Source organism: Varroa destructor, unplaced genomic scaffold (assembly GCF_002443255.2).
Source record: "Varroa destructor unplaced genomic scaffold, Vdes_3.0 BEIS01000004.1, whole genome shotgun sequence".
In the NCBI taxonomy this organism is placed as follows: Eukaryota; Metazoa; Arthropoda; class Arachnida; order Mesostigmata; family Varroidae; genus Varroa; species Varroa destructor.
The window spans coordinates 18070435-18086250 of NW_019211457.1; the positions used below are offsets into that span (position 1 = coordinate 18070435).

The window sequence follows — 15816 nt, forward strand, 5'->3', positions numbered from 1 at the left end:
AAAGGAAAAACCCGAATAGCTGTGTCGTACGCCACTAACGGAAGTGCAGGAGCGAGACTAACTTCCAGAAGAAGATGCACCTATACAGCCGGGTTCAATGGAAAAGTAGGGGTAAGACTCCGCTGGCGGCTTGGCGGTCCTGGCGAGAAGGAGCACTCGACGGGGAGAGCAACCCGACTAATGGAGCAATAGTACGCTAGCCATCTCCGCAAGCCTTTGATTTCGAAGTTATACTATACTTAATACCGAATCAATGCCCAAGATTTGCAGAGACAGGGTTATACGAGTTAAATAAGACTAGTCATCAAACCTGATCTACATGATGCTATTCGCTTTTAACTTCCTTAAAAAATATTTGATACCTTGTCTTAAATTCTGCGGAGTGTTGTTTTGGGCTGGCAAATAAGTATGATTAAGCTGCCTATATCAATTGTTTGGAACAAACTTACGTTCAAAGTCTAAAGACTAAAAAAAGACTTTAAACGAAACACTTCGGCACTCCTAAACCATATACTATCAAATACGTATTATTGGAACACGTTGATTAACCTGAAACATTATTAACTGTACGCATTTCTTGGCTATTGTGACAACCCCTCGAATTGTCAAGGCAACGCCGGGAAGTTAGAAAGTGCCACAATTTCTGAGATTAAAAACTCTGCTTTCAAGTTAGTAAGCCCTGCCAATTTATTTTGGGCTTTAAATTAATTCAATCATTTTAACTCAGTGGCTCGTATGTTTAAATTAGGCTTATGCAGTAGTATCTTGAAATCGGAATGCATTTGATTGAAAGAACAGAACAAATAAAAAACTACTAAAATACGCGAGTGGATATCACACGTTTATTTTTTCTTTATACTCATTTCATCTGCATTTGCATACAAACGTACAGAACTATGTACATACCCAATCATAATACTCAATAGATTTACTCCACCATATAAATAGGGGTCCACTAAAACTTATTCAGCGCGTCGTAGCTCCGGTGTTTGCTTACCTCGCTCAGTGACTATTTTTCTGTCTGTTTAATATATATATGGATTATATAAAGCTGGCGCAATGGCCCCGGCCGAAGATTGTACATCGTAGTCGGGGGTGCGTCGAGGTAAACATCAAACGCAATGGGCTGAGCTGTCGTAATTGTCAATTTGAAGACGCTTCTTTAGATGATAGTTAAATATATGCTGGTAGCTTCGATGCGTTCTATATGCCCATAACTGCATACAGAAGGTATATAGTTTGTGGAATCGGTAGTTGCTAGTCGTAATGAGAAGTCGTGAAGTGACAGAAACCTGTGGAACTTTCAAGCTATTTTTAAATTTCGTTTGGGCACAGAGGAGAACACTTAATATATGTAACGTTATTAGATCGGTCCACTGAAGTTATCATACAGATCAATAACTTGTGGCGTACAATCTTGGTCTAGGTTACTCTGGCTTGTGTTACAGACGGATAGTGGCTCAGCTGTACCTGGATTATTTTTGTCGGATTATAATGGCATTCAAACTTGATGTTTTTTTGACAGTAGGACTACAACGTACCCTCATTTATCATTTTCTATTTAATTGGCGGTACGATGTTAATTAATCATATCGTTAGTCAACTGAGTCTATAGTACAAACATACCTGAGCTGAAGCTTTACTATACTTACAATAGGCTATATAGATTTTTGCTAACTGCTTTTAATTGGTTCTAAATAATTAAATTAAATAATATAAATTTGCGCTTTTCCGTAGAATTATTAATACATACATGGTGAATAACTATGAGATGACACATTAAGCATAGACACCAAACTGATAGTCACTATGAGAGTTTCACGCGTAAAAATAGAATATCCCCTTTTGAGCAGTTTAACAACTGCACAGGATACAATATTCTTTTAACGCAGTTTGAGATAATTAGGTATGCAGGAAGGAAATGCTTCAAGATCACAACATCAAACGCGAGTACAACTTATATATATATATATCTATATATATGATCTCACACAGGAACCATACTTATTACACGAGCGACTTCCTTGATTCACTATCTAACTATTCATAATCGTTGCGCGACCTGGTGGAATCGATTTAAGACCCGTACGATTGGTCTTTAGTTGAATTGTACGACTCTCTAATCATTGCCACTGACATAAATGACTTTGCCTTCAACGCGATACCTCGCACAAGCCCCATCTAAAGCTGCTTGGTAAGTTTCAGAGTCGTAAATTTTCTACAGCAGTCAGACTAAAGGGCACCATTTCAGCACAATCACAAAGCGATTGTTTTGGAACACCCAAATAATCACTGGACTTTTTTTTCGCAGGTGAGATGCTAAACCACTCTGCCGTTCTTGAACAGTTAACTGGCATTCCAGGCTTAAAGGGAACCGCGTAATTTAACCAAGCCGATTCAATCATCCAACTGATAGCAATACCACAGAGATATCACAACTTTATACTCGGCAGAAATAAGTCTGCATAGATTTCGTGGCTAACCAAAGTGTTTGTCTGTCCCTGTTATTCTTAGGCACTCTCAGATCGTTTGTTTGTTCCACAGTTTCAGCACATTTTCATACCTAATCGGTACATTCATCTAGATTTTTCGTGTGCACCGCCTGCATCCTCAACTACTAATCATATATATATGCGATTCTATTCTGCGTACAATTCTCTCGTTACATTATATCTCGAGCTCGAGCGCGGTTATGATGATGGCTATAGATATATGAAACTATCCGATCACGAAACGTACGGAATCAACTCAATTATCAAATCATTTGTATGTTCTAGCGTAAAGTAATCTCTGCTTTATTGCTACCCCTGTTTTGTCGCTGTTCGTCGAATAACAATACGCATTATACCTTATTTCTAAAAATGGTATGCTTAGTATCAGAATTTAGGTCGATTTTTATTTGGGGTTGACGCACTAACGTAGTTCTTTGTATACTTTGTTCAGTGAAATTCACAACAATGCTGTAACATTTATCGCTCAGTTCCGCTAGTCGCGCCGTGGACATTGTACGATACGCATGCATCATACGACGGCATTGTCATAAAATCACGGAGCCAGACGTTCCTTCCACAGTTACGCTATACTCTACTAAATCTTTGCAATCATCAACAGTATATGTTTAATTATTATTATAGCAGAACTTAGGTACGGTCGCTCATTATAATTATATGACACGGTTACATGACCACGCTGGGCTATAATCGACTGCTTTGACCTATTATATTATTCAGTAAGTAAAAATATCACTTAGGTGTCGCAGGAGTGCTTACCCGCTTCCTGAAAGTTGATGGCCTGATTCGTGTGTCCTCTTGGCGGGTAAATGGCCGAACGGTGGATGACGGTTTCTCTCTGACTGAGGTACTCGTCGTTGACAACATTCATTTTAGGGCTTTTTTTGATGCTTTTTTCTTGTTTATACGCATTGACACATATACTCTATAAGAATAACTTCTTTTACCACGTTTTGTTTATGAGTGTGTGACGCCCTTTCGTGCGACAAGCATGTTGAGTACATTGTTGCGCTTTATATATTCGACCGCCTTGCGGTGGGTCACCATCGTGAAGTCATAGCCGTTAACCTGCAAAATCTTATCGTGTTCCTTTAAGCCGCAATGCTGCGCTGGTGAATTCTCATACACCTCCGTAACATAGACCCCCTGTAATAATAAGCGAAATAAATATGTTTCTAGGACCTTGTTAGTGAAACCCGCTATTCTGATCGTGACCGCTGACAATTGAAAATTTCTCTCGGCACAGTCACAATATGCTTTTCATTTGTAATAATTCACTCTCAGTTTTGTTCGTCGTGGCAACAATTTTTACTGCTAATTTACTTGTTAACTTTGAAGCACCGCAATCGTATGGCTCAGAATAAAGAAATATCTAGTTACGCATGAAAAACAAAACGGTACGTACGTTGTCTGTGTAACCTTGAGGACTCTTCGTATAGTCTTGGTCGATGCCACCACCGATCCGAAAACCGCAACGCGTTACTTCACGACCTTCAGCGTCGATCGTAACCTCCTTTGCCAGTCGAATTGGTATCTATTCGCATTAGGAATGAGGGTCGCGAAAATTGACATCAGCAACATATAAGAAAAAAGTAGAGATTACGTACGTGTTTGTTACTTAGTTATTCTCTATGCCTTTTTTTAGTTGCCACCTTTTTCTCATACAGAAAAACTAGCTATTAGCATTTAACACCAATAAAAAAGATTGATTCTGCTTACTGGCATATTGGCACACTGCCTAATATTTCCTGCGCATTCAAATTGTGAACAAAGAATTTTATGTTTTTCATACAGCCACTGGTACATTTTTCATATTTTTTTCAACTAAATAACTTTTTATTCTTGCAATTTCGTCAGATAAAATAACAGGATTATTGAAAAAACATGAGCTAGCTAAAACAATTATATCTGTCATTTTGCATGCGCGCGCTTATGTTCTAGTTCACTACTAAATAATTCACAGTATATTATTATGTAAGCTTTGGCTATGGCGTGAAAATATAGCCCTATAAGTTAACAATCACGGCTCATAACCAGTTGAGATTTCATACTGGGAATGTTATAAAATACTAAGAAACGGCTATGTATATTGGGAATTATCCTATCAACATCGTCGTATGAATTGAACTGGTCCTTACGCTAAGGCACTCCATAGCTGTTCCTGCTTCGTGGTTGAACGCCATCGCCACTATGATATTCCGGTTTCTTTCAAGTTTCTAGTGCAGCTTTTAAACAAAACTTTGAACTTATATTTAATGTACGCAGAGCACCTTCGGTTCAGAAGTTGCAATCGCAGAAGGGCCTTCGTACATAACAAGTTCGATTCCACTCGCTCACAGAATTACTAGTTGCTAAACACGACTAACGGATGGACGTTCATTAGGTTATTTCATGAACACGCGCAGAACCATCACACTACAGAAAACGGCCTAAAAATGAGCTCATCCTGGAGAGAGGGAATACCTCCAAGGAATCAGAGACAAATGTATATGAAACAGATAAAAGAGAGTATGCGCTGGCTGACCCCACCGTTCGGTGATTAGACCGCCTCCCTTGGTGAGTAAATGGCGGATAAGCGAACGCCCCACAATAACAAAGAAGAGGGAGCAGACATCGGTCGGCGATCCGGAAGCAAGGTCCCACACAGAAGCCAATAGACATATTTCGTAGGGTTCGTTTCTTTTAATATGCCCTTTTGTGAATTCTGTAGAATCGAAACGTTTAAAGAAAGATATATGACGACGACAAAAGTACAGCAACAGTTCGGATATATGCTTTGTATAAGTTCTAAATTTAAAAAAATATGAAATGTTTACTCCCGTATATACTTCGTGACAATTTTTTACAAGTCATAATTTTCTATACGACATGAAGTTTTTCAAAATTTCTAAAGGCTAGGTAATCAACGCTTATATATAATAAATGGATACATATGTGTAGTTAAGATTGTTCATTCAGGAGTGTCTTACTAACGTTGGTTGTAGTACTAGTGGAGAAGCGAATATCAAAAGTCAAAAAACAATTACATTAGTCATCCAAGGCTATCAAACAAAAACAACTTCTTCTAGGTGAACTTCGGTCTAAGAACCCAGATAAGTTTGCAGACAAATAAATTTAGATCTTGATAACTGCTCTATATATCCTGCAGTACCTTGAGTATTGTTAACCATTATTTCGCGCTTTGGCTAAATTTTCGAAACATTCCCCATTCAACGCAGTGTAGGATTTCTAGGTACTCGGATTCCGAAAGCGAGTCGTGTCTGGGAACGTTTAGATGGAGCAACTAGTTATTTTGATGTACATAAGAGGTGAGCAACTAGGTGAGAGCGTTCAGCTACCAAGATCGTAAGTGGAAAGAGTGAGCTGCCGCGAGCTTCGTTAGAGGTGGGTGCTCGCCCGAGGTCGGTATCAGCGGGAGATGCTTTCCGGTCAGATATTCAGATGACTGCAAACTGCGATTGACTGTGTGGTAGTTTATTATCTGCACCGAGTCGTTGGTCATCGCTCGAAAAACAATATGTACTTTCACATAGGTGAGTACCTCCTCTACAAAAAACAAAAAAAAGCTCTCCAATGAGCGCGAACGCCGGACAGGGGAACACCGAAGTCTTATGGTAGCACAGAAATGACAGTGAGTAGGGTTTTCCTGATGAAGTTTGTCAAGCTCTCGGCCTGTGGATATGAGTCAATACATCTTAACGGCAAATTTAAATATGCTGAAATACGCTAAGACAAAGGTAAATTCCCGTAAAAATTAGAAAAGGTTATATGTAATGGTTCGAATTGTACAGATTGTTTATATACGTTCCAAATGTGGATTCTCAAACTGGGGCACTCCAAGGAAAAATCAAGTCGAAATTTTGTAACGTTATTAGCTTCCGAATCGCCCACGCGTATATCTTTGCTGAGACAGAGAGAGAGACATTCGACAGAATTAGAAGGATGTAAATTATATAAAGGACAAATACAAATAACCCGCATATCAATTTTCTTATGCAACATGAAGCTACGATCAATATAAATCACAAATATAACAACAACTGACTAAACGTATAAATAAATGTTTCGGATTTCCCGTCGTACACTGTCGTTAGGCGTCGCTTTAGACGACTAGCTCTCAATATGAAACGAAGTGTATCCATACTCGGTTTTTACATTAAGCCACGACGAGTCCCTGAGTTTGGTCAGCAAACATCCTACCACTCAATGAATGCTACATCATGTAATATAGCAAACGCCGTAGCCTAATATTAGCTCTCATGTTTTGCGGTCTCGTTACAGGTGTAGTTAGTGCTCTCTTATCGGCCTCCCTTGGTCGGGTGATTGAACTAAGCGATAGGTTTCTAGAAATCAAGAATCGCGAAGTATGGCTAATCAAGGTAAGTTTTTTGCTGAGTATTTAACTTCTAATCCTTTTTTTTTAATTTGTAATTAACATGATTGAGATTTGTACGAAACAAGCTCTGAAAGAGTACAGATTAGTTCTGCTTTTGTGCCTCTAGCGATAGCTATAACTAGTTTATTTAATGCAATGAAAAAAGTTTCGAAATTCTATCTGCATTCAGTATTTATTCATAGCTAATTTGCTAATTAACTTCCCTTTTGTGCTGTGCAATGTGCTACAATCTTTGAAATCTTTGCGCATGCTTCTTCTAGTTTTACGCGCCGTGGTGCGGGCATTGTAAGCAGTTGGAGCCAGTGTGGAGCCAGGTGTCTCAACGTCTTGTGGATACGGATATTCGAGTATCTCGACTCGATTGTACCAAGTATACAAGCATTGCCCAACAATTCCGGGTTTCTGGATTCCCAACTATAATGTAGTAAGTGATCATGTATGCACACGGTCGTAAAATACGATGCAAGGCAAGCGTGGCGCTGGAAACATTTCTTTTCAACGCTGAGTTATCAATTTTCTGCCGAACTGCACTACTGTTTCGGTAGCTTGTTTATTTCTTGTTAATTCGAAATATTTGTAAAGTTGTCTTTTTTTTTCATTTGCGATCTCAACAATAAAATATACAAATCATAATTTTCTAGGTCAGAAAAAAATTTCAAAATTATATATATATATATATATATATATATATATATATATAATTTTGAATTTTTTTTATTATTTATTATATTTTTATTATATTTATAACCATAAAAATAACCGCATTTATTCACCCAGTGCGTTAAAATAAAATGAGCTACATAAAAATGGTAGAAATCGAGGTACTGTTTCAGCAGCGCATCATAACTTATGTACTACTTAGAACTAATTCAACGTAGAGTATTCTCCATGGCTAACCCTGCCGACACTTTTGTTGCATTTGTCAACTTGTTCGCTTGTTATTTTCTAGTATAAATAAGGATAAACAGGTTGAGTACCGGGGAGAGCGAACGATTACTGATATTTTGGATTTCGCGCGTCGTGTACATGGTCCTTCCGTGCGAAAGTTAACTACATGTGAAAATATGCGCAATGTCCTACAGGCTCAGCCTGCTGTGTTCGTGTTAGCTGCGCATCCCGAGGGGCACGTTGGAGCCGAAGAGGTTGTGAAGAACTTTTCGGATCATGCCGACCATATGCACGCGCATAACTATTTTATTCAAGTTCCGCTAAGTTGCATCGATGAGTCGAAACGGACTAGTACAGTGTACGTTCATAAGGATAACAGCTTTCACGAATTTGATGGTCAGTTCGCTTCTTAATCGAATTAGAAACCGTATGGTTTATTCACAACTGATAATGAATTTCAGTCAAATAAACAATCGCACTAATAATAATGGCTGCAAGAACAGCTATCTAGTCGATTAACTATTAGCAAATTTGTTTTTCCAGCTTACTAAAATGTTTGAGCAACTGAAGGATTAGGGATATATAGGCTAATTAGGACATCGATGACAAGAGATAGAAAAATTAGTATATGAAGTGGCCCTTCGTATATCGCCGTTGTAGAAAGGCAACAGGAATCGTTCATATCACCACGTTTGTAGCATTTATCTCAAACCAGTTTGCAGAATCGTATATTTCATAGAAAATTATCGTCTGTTAGAAGAGATCACAGTATATTGATATAATAAATAACTAAAAACTATTATCACTGCTTTGAACACGTTTCTCGATAACTGCAGCTAAAGTTGGCTGCACAAGAAGTTCGCGTAAACCTGTTCCGCGTAAAATATCTTCAAAGATCTTAATTAACTCAAGGTTTTTAGCCGATAACGGGTTAAGTTATTAATTGCTCACCATTTATTGTACTCGATCAGTATAGATTCCCGATTTGGCACTGTGGAACAGTGGATCCTCTCTGAACGGTTCCCGGCTTTCCAGCGAGTGACGCATGGTAACTTCAATCAATTGCTCGGCACGCGGAAATTGCTTGTTGCCGCTGTACTTGAAGAGAATCAAATTGGGAAACTTGAAACACTTCGAATGGCTGATGTTAAGGATATGCTTGAAGCTCTGGCTGTCAATACACAGAACCTTTATCATGAGTAAGTATCCATCTTTATGGGCTAAAAATAACTTTGCTAATGCAAGACTACCTTGCGAAGACACGGAGATAATTTAGGTCTGAATCTGGGGGCCATAGGCACACATTTTGATGCTCCGGTAAAGATCCAAATAGCGATGGGCAAGGCAACGTTGGTAAAAATCTATTCGTCTCTTTAATCTAGTCTAAACGTTCACACTGAACCTCTTTGACTTGGACAAATCTTTGAAATTTATTTAGAACGACAATATAAAGGCCTGTCGCTGAAAAGACAGCTAAATATCGTCAGCTATGAAAACGTTTTGATCAATACTTTTTTAATATAATAATTCTTAATACAATAATTTGAACAAGTTACGCGCGAAAACGATTGTTTAATACCGGCTGGAAAGCCAAACTGCTGTATATCTGCAACGTCGAATATAAAACATGTATCGTTATTGAATTCACTTTATTCAGTAGCAATAGCAGATTCTTCAGTTACAAGACAGTCGTTATGTTTCTATCTGAGCGCGTTCAATATTTCTAGAATGAGAGGTTAAGAAAAATATATGTCGACTCATATGACAGCTGATTAATGCACCGAAATCGAAGCAGTTTCTCTTATGAGTGTCATTATTCTGTCGTATGGGCTCCGTTTTGAACCTTTAGAAAATTTTTGTTCGGTTGGTTTCCATCAACGGATATTCCATACTCGATCGCTATGACGGAGCTGCCTCTTCCTTCAGTGATGGTGATTGACCCCCATACGTACCGCTATTTTTTGCCGGAAAACGCTGAAGATCCCCAGGCGATTATCCGTCTACTCGATGACATTTTAAAGAATGACCCTGAGCCTTCTAGCTATGGTGGCAACACTTTCTTCTATCGCATATACAGGTACGACTCAATATTCGAAGTCTTTTCTAATTCAAAAGAAAAATACCTACAAATATTATTTTTCTTTGTTAATGTTATACGGTCGCTTGCATGTGTCGTGAACTTTTATAAATGAAAACATAGTTATGCAATCAGTATGCTACACGTTGACTACTCCCAATAAGTAAAATGAACTAGCAGCTTATCCTCTACGAAATGAATTGGCAACATAATACATACCACGGAAAAAAACGTAAGCTAGCGCCAATTACAACATCGTATGTTATTAAAAAACATAGGAGAAGTGGTGGTTCAAATCATGTTCCTAACTATCTCTACTAGCTATCTGCTAGCTGTAAAGGTAACACCCGTTAGTGAGACTTCTCTCAAAAAAAAAATAGTCCATCTAAAAGCTAACCGTTCTAAATGGAGGAGTCACCACTGGATGTGTTTGTATTGTTTATATATTTTTGGCGTAGGTCATACTTTGAGATGAGGCAAAACTTGAAGAACATGTACCGGTCATCACCCGTCTTGACGGTCATCATCTTTCTCGTCCCAATGGGTTTCTTCTCAGCTATTGTGTACCTGACATGTTGTGCCGACCTGTTCGATGCGCCTGGTGACGCTGAAGATCTCGATGAGGACGATGAACACGAAAAAAACGATTAGCCCTCCCGGCACCGGTTCCCGCGTCCCGGATCTTGTCCTGTCTTACTAATCATCCATTGCCCACCAGCGTCAGAGGACGGTGGCGAACCAAACGAATGTCAACAAAATATTGACATCAGACATTGTTCATGTCTGCCCCGCAGATACTTTTTGCTTAACAATAACAACAGTAACAGCAGTAACCACAGTGCTAACGACAGTTTAGCTGCCCGGCCCATTTTGATGACATTTGACTTTGAAGCCGAATCAGTAGGGGCTTATTAAACATGGCTACCAGCGGTCTGGTATCATAATTACAGCGAACGCCGTAGCGCAAGAGCTGTGCAATCTAATCCTCGTCCAGAATACATTTAAGGACGGATCCATTTAAGTATCAACAGACGAAGATAAGGGATTCAATTAGTATTAAGTATATCACATCAATTTATGCGAACCTGTACTTACAGACACACACAGACGTATTTAGACACACACACAGAAGCACAGAAAATATATACCGAATAGAACCAGAACAGCCAGTTAAGAAGAAATACATAAGGAAGGTATTACAATGGTACGCATTCTACGATGTGCATGTAAAGTATTAGACAAAATTACATACGGTTGGGGTACACGGGAGCGAATAAATTATGTGACACTTGCTATTTTTAATTATGATGTTAATTACCATTAATAGCAACAGTATCTGTATGCTATGGAATAATTTTTCACATTAACCGGGCTAATGTTCCACGTAGTCAAAACTTTATTAATTAAATTAGTCATGTCTATATGGTTACCTAACACTAAAAATTCATATGTATTTTTCCTTTGGCGGGTTGTATGTTTCTGCCGGCCTAATATTTTTGTTCGGAATTTCTTATTCAGGATAGCTGACTGATTTGTTTGTTTAGCTAGATGTTTCACGTAACTGTGTGCTTTAGCTTGTAGTTTAGAAAAATGTAAATTTGAGGAGCGCCACTGTTTTCCTTTGTCTATTTGTATGAACATTAGTATTTGGATGATCGACAAAACAGCGGAAGCGTGAAAATAAATAAGGCTTCGGTTTGCATTGCTTCTTTGTTAGGGGTTGCTGCTGCTAAATGCACCTCCTAACTGCTGTACGCCAATCCACTACACACTATGAAAACCCATGATACTGCATAAAAGTAATCCGGGAGCTCGTTGCGCATGACATAAAGTGAGAACAATGACCGCCAGTATTCGCCATTAAGCGGTTGTCGCAATGTACGTAAACGTGACGCCGTTTCTTCTGGCATAGAGAATATCCTTCCCACAGACTTGCCAGCCATAAAATAATAATGAGTTGTATAACAAGAGTTTATTGTATAGTAGGTCACTTCCAATAACATGTAATTATAAAGGGCACAGTTTTGCTAATAAAAATAATTAGATAATTATCTCTGGAGCATGTTGAAAAGTTCTTTCGTCGCTTGCTTCGTTCATAATTCAACTGCAAAGGATTGGCATCGGGGACGAATAACGGAGAAATATATAATAATAATAAATAATGTCTTGGTATCAAATTGAGAGACTAACATGATGTATTTAAAAATTAGTAGGAATTTCAACTCTGCAGATCTGTAGGCTTAATTAAACCGCAATCATCTTACTTACATCTGAGACTAATAACTTATTTTTCTACTGTCTAATAAAAGGGCACTATCCCTTAAAGTGACCATAGTCTGGCTTAATCAAAACAAAGATAAGTCCTTCGTATTTGCGGTTTCACATTTATTAATACCCGACCATACAATGTCACCGATAGGTAATTCTGAATAGAGTGAGCAAGACTGATTGTGACAAGAATAATAATAATGTAAATTGGAATTTTTGCATTCGATCCCTCATAAACGCCTCTTCTACAAATATCACCGCCATTATGTTAACATGTGTTCGAGCAGAAAAAGGTGTAAGGAAACAGTAATGAAAAAAGTAATGATAATAATGAGTTCTCGATAATAATACAAATTATCAGCTTTATTTATTATAATACAGTAATTGCAATCTCAGATACGTTCGACCTAGACAAGTCGCCGAGCAAGACAACGAGCGATATTCTCATTAACCGGCAATACGGTTCATATACAATTCGATGCCTTAGTACTATTTTACTTACATATCCGCTGACATTTCTGCACTTTCTCGATTTCCGTTCACGCTTTCCGTACCTATTGCTCGTTAATGTGTCAGTTGGGTGTAACGATAGGGATAAACTAGGTAATAATAATAACCAGAACAATAATAATTTGTATTATTATTATTCTATCAAGAGGAGTAGTTGAATGAAAAGTAATCCGCTTTACGAAGCACAGAAAGGGATAAAGCAGCAAATGTTCCCTTTTCTGTAATTTCTTGTTTTCTATTTTCGCGAAGTTCAACAATATTTATTTCTCAGCATTTACGAATGATAATATATATATATACACAACTTCACTCATCTACTGATGGAGTAATACCGCGGTCTTTTAAATTCACCTACATCTGTTCACCTACACCCTGTGCATCTTTAGTATATCTATCTATTTGTGTGCACATAATCACATTTCGCGCTTTCTTTGTCTTTACGGTACGTATTACCGTAGTTAAGCCGGTCCTTGGTCTATAATTGAAATCTACAAGTTTCCTTATTTTTTTTTCGATTTCCTTAAAGAAGTCAGATACTTCTATAGTCTTAGATCATCATGCAGGTAGCTACAACCAGAAAAGATACTCAGCTATTTACCATCATTTTTTCTTAACGAATTTGTCCACTTCTGCTTTTTTTGAAGTTTTTAGATTTCATTGGTTTGAACCGAGCGCCTAATCCATAAATGACAGAACCGCACTAAATTGTTGGCATTCCCGTCAATGGTAATAACTCTCTAGGTTAGGCGAAGAAATATAGCACACGGTCACGCACGAACCTTATGGGCCGTAGCTAGAATTGGCGTGTGCGATCACTTCCTGTTATAAAGCTACGCTTGCAGTTTTCTACGCAGTTGTTACAGTGTATCTATCATTCACATATATTTTACTTGTGATACTTAGGATATGCCAATGAAGATAACAGCATACATTAATGTAATTAGTGCGTTTATCATTATAGCAGTGTTTGTTTACGCATCAGCTGACGACATATTTCGTCTTACTATTGCGCATGCCTGTTCGCAGCCAGAACCCGCTAAAGTTCGCATGCGAAATGTTAGATTTAAACCGGAGCTTTCTCGTTCTTCGAACCATAATTAACAAAGAGAATGACGTTCAGCCATAGAAGCACAATTAGCCAAAGATCCGCGTACGATCACAGCGAATGTCTGCCAGTAAATGAGAATCCCGTTGGTTCTAACGTTTTAAGGTAATCGAAGGTAATTGTTTTTTTTCAGAAGTCAATTACCCAGGGATTTTCAGCGACAAACGTGTCCACAACCTCTTTCATGGCGAGATTTGGCACGAGTTGATCCTAAAACGTTAATATATACGTTACGTAACAGGAAGGATACGGATAAGAGATTGCGTTACAATGGGATTTATTAAACTAATAGAAACTTATAGAAATAGAAATAACTAAACTGCGTTAAAAAGGTTTATCATTGTAAGCTTCGTCTACTTCTGTACAATTTAATTGGCTGTAACGTTTCTTCTAATTAACTGCTGATCTACCAAAGAAATTTTACATATTGAAATTACGTCAAAGCTCCATTAACTCGATTTCCATGAGCATTTTAATGAATAATGTTAAACTACGGGGCCATCTGAACATAGGACAAGAATATAAAGTTTCGTAATTTTTAACGAAGAATTTCACTTGCGTTTTGTAATTTTTAGTGGTAACAATGTTTAATGGTATAATTAAGTTTGACGACTATAATACGTTTCGCTAAGAAAATTCACGACAATGCAGTTTCATACCTGGGTCAGAGGCGTTCTGGTGACAGGATCAAAATGCCCGACGCGCTGCAGGTGCTCTTCGATGTCTCTGCGGTCGTAGGTAATACCTGAGGGTGTGATGACAGGTTCTGTCATTATTTCGAACGAGATCTTCCCGCATAAGAAGTCTGGCACTTCACGTTTACGTCGCCGTTCGTCCAAAGCGGCAAAAAGAGCATTCACCTCCGACAGGTAGGACTCATGTCGTTCCGTAATCTCTGACAACTCAGTCGCTAAACAACGGGAAAGGTAGTGACATATAAATACAAAACGAGTCGTTAATCTTTAAACTTTTAAAAACATTACAGCGCTAAATATTTGCTATTCCTACATGTAAATATAACCAATACAGCATTCGTCTTACAAGAGTCTTGGGAACTCATAGTACTGCGTTCCAGATATAAATAAATGCATTGATTCTCTGAGCCACTATATGAGATCGGATGGCGTCGTGTATTTACGTGTTGCATTTGATTTTTCCGCGTCCGCTTGTTTACGCGCACAATCCGCGAGTATGAGCTGATTGATATAACTTTGTAGTTCGATTTCCTGGGCCACGCGTTTCTCCTCGTGGAGATTCCAACGGCGTTTCCGAGCGATTCGCAGCTGGACAGCAATATCGTCGCCAAAATTTAATTTCTGCTCTTTAGCCAGTTCTTGAGCTCTTTGGAGATGCAAAATAGCCTCATCTAACGAATCCAGTTCAACTAGAGCTTGACCTGAAATACAGATCATAATAACACTTATTCACAAATCTCTATGATAGATTTATGTGCTCTAATATTGTACGACTGACAGGAATGATCTGGTATATTAACAAAATACTCTAGAAGCTTAAGATCTCAAGCTATCAAAGTTTTTCTTATCAAAAACGGTGTGTAAATTTGAGCGGTATTTCACTTGCGTTCAAATTATATGTAAATAAATGCTCTAGACATGGTCATAATGAAAGAGACCGCGAACTTTTAAAATTTTGAAGGAGTATCTACTTATCGGAAGGTACAACAAGGGAGTTGAGCAGAAGCTGAGCAAATAGAGCACCGACGATCTGCTATTAAAACGACGTGCCTAATGCATGTGTATGCAACGAAGCGCACCCAAGTAGGTTTGACCTTAGAATCCTCCAAGATCAATACATTAGGTTTGTTGTGGTTCTTTTGGCCAAACGAATGGAAAATATAACCGTAAAATTACACTTTAAGATTTCGAAACAAGAACTGCGCTCTGCTAATAGATTGGTCTCGAAATATCTTTTTCGTGCTCGCAAAAATTCGGCGGAAGCTCCGCTGATTAAAGTTATATTCATATTGAATGTTTACTAATAAAGTTTCTATTCTACTATCTAAACAAACGTTCTATTACTAATAATAGAACGAATATATATA

The 15816-nt window shown here is 38.2% G+C and overlaps 3 protein-coding genes across 8 annotated transcripts in view; 1 reads left to right on the forward strand and 2 right to left on the reverse strand.

The window, feature by feature from the left end:
• The window catches only part of Tmx3 (Thioredoxin-related transmembrane protein 3), a 43480-nt gene extending 28329 nt beyond the window's left edge, over positions 1-15151 (forward strand). Inside the window, exons 3-9 of one of the 4 annotated variants that reach the window (XM_086987906.1) lie at positions 4894-6043; positions 6792-6889; positions 7167-7330; positions 7856-8190; positions 8771-8993; positions 9644-9871; positions 10330-15151. In XM_086987906.1, coding sequence (XP_086844032.1) covers positions 6028-6043; positions 6792-6889; positions 7167-7330; positions 7856-8190; positions 8771-8993; positions 9644-9871; positions 10330-10522 — 1257 coding nt within the window. In that variant the 5' untranslated portion in view covers positions 4894-6027 and the 3' untranslated portion in view covers positions 10523-15151. Of the gene's footprint in view, positions 1-4893; positions 6044-6270; positions 6694-6791; positions 6890-7166; positions 7331-7855; positions 8191-8765; positions 8994-9643; positions 9872-10329 lie in introns of those variants that run through there. The other 3 variants (XM_086987904.1, XM_086987903.1, XM_086987905.1) reach the window with 3 other exon arrangements.
• On the reverse strand, positions 821-4789 carry LOC147755917 (tax1-binding protein 3 homolog). Its single transcript, XM_022805170.2, has 3 exons — positions 4649-4789; positions 3916-4044; positions 821-3656 (listed from the first exon to the last, which is right to left on the reverse strand). Exons 1-3 carry the CDS (start codon positions 4691-4693, stop codon positions 3468-3470), a joined length of 363 nt encoding a protein of 120 aa, XP_022660905.1. The 5' UTR covers positions 4694-4789; the 3' UTR covers positions 821-3467.
• Positions 12485-15816, reverse strand: part of STUB1 (STIP1 homology and U-box containing protein 1) — a 10206-nt gene continuing 6874 nt past the window's right edge. For all 3 annotated transcript variants that reach the window (XM_086987909.1, XM_086987908.1, XM_022805167.2), the window contains exons 4-6: positions 14893-15150; positions 14414-14664; positions 12485-13964 (exon numbers count right to left, since the gene is read on the reverse strand). In XM_086987909.1, coding sequence (XP_086844035.1) covers positions 13884-13964; positions 14414-14664; positions 14893-15150 — 590 coding nt within the window. In that variant the 3' untranslated portion in view covers positions 12485-13883. The remainder of the gene's footprint in view (positions 13965-14413; positions 14665-14892; positions 15151-15816) is intronic.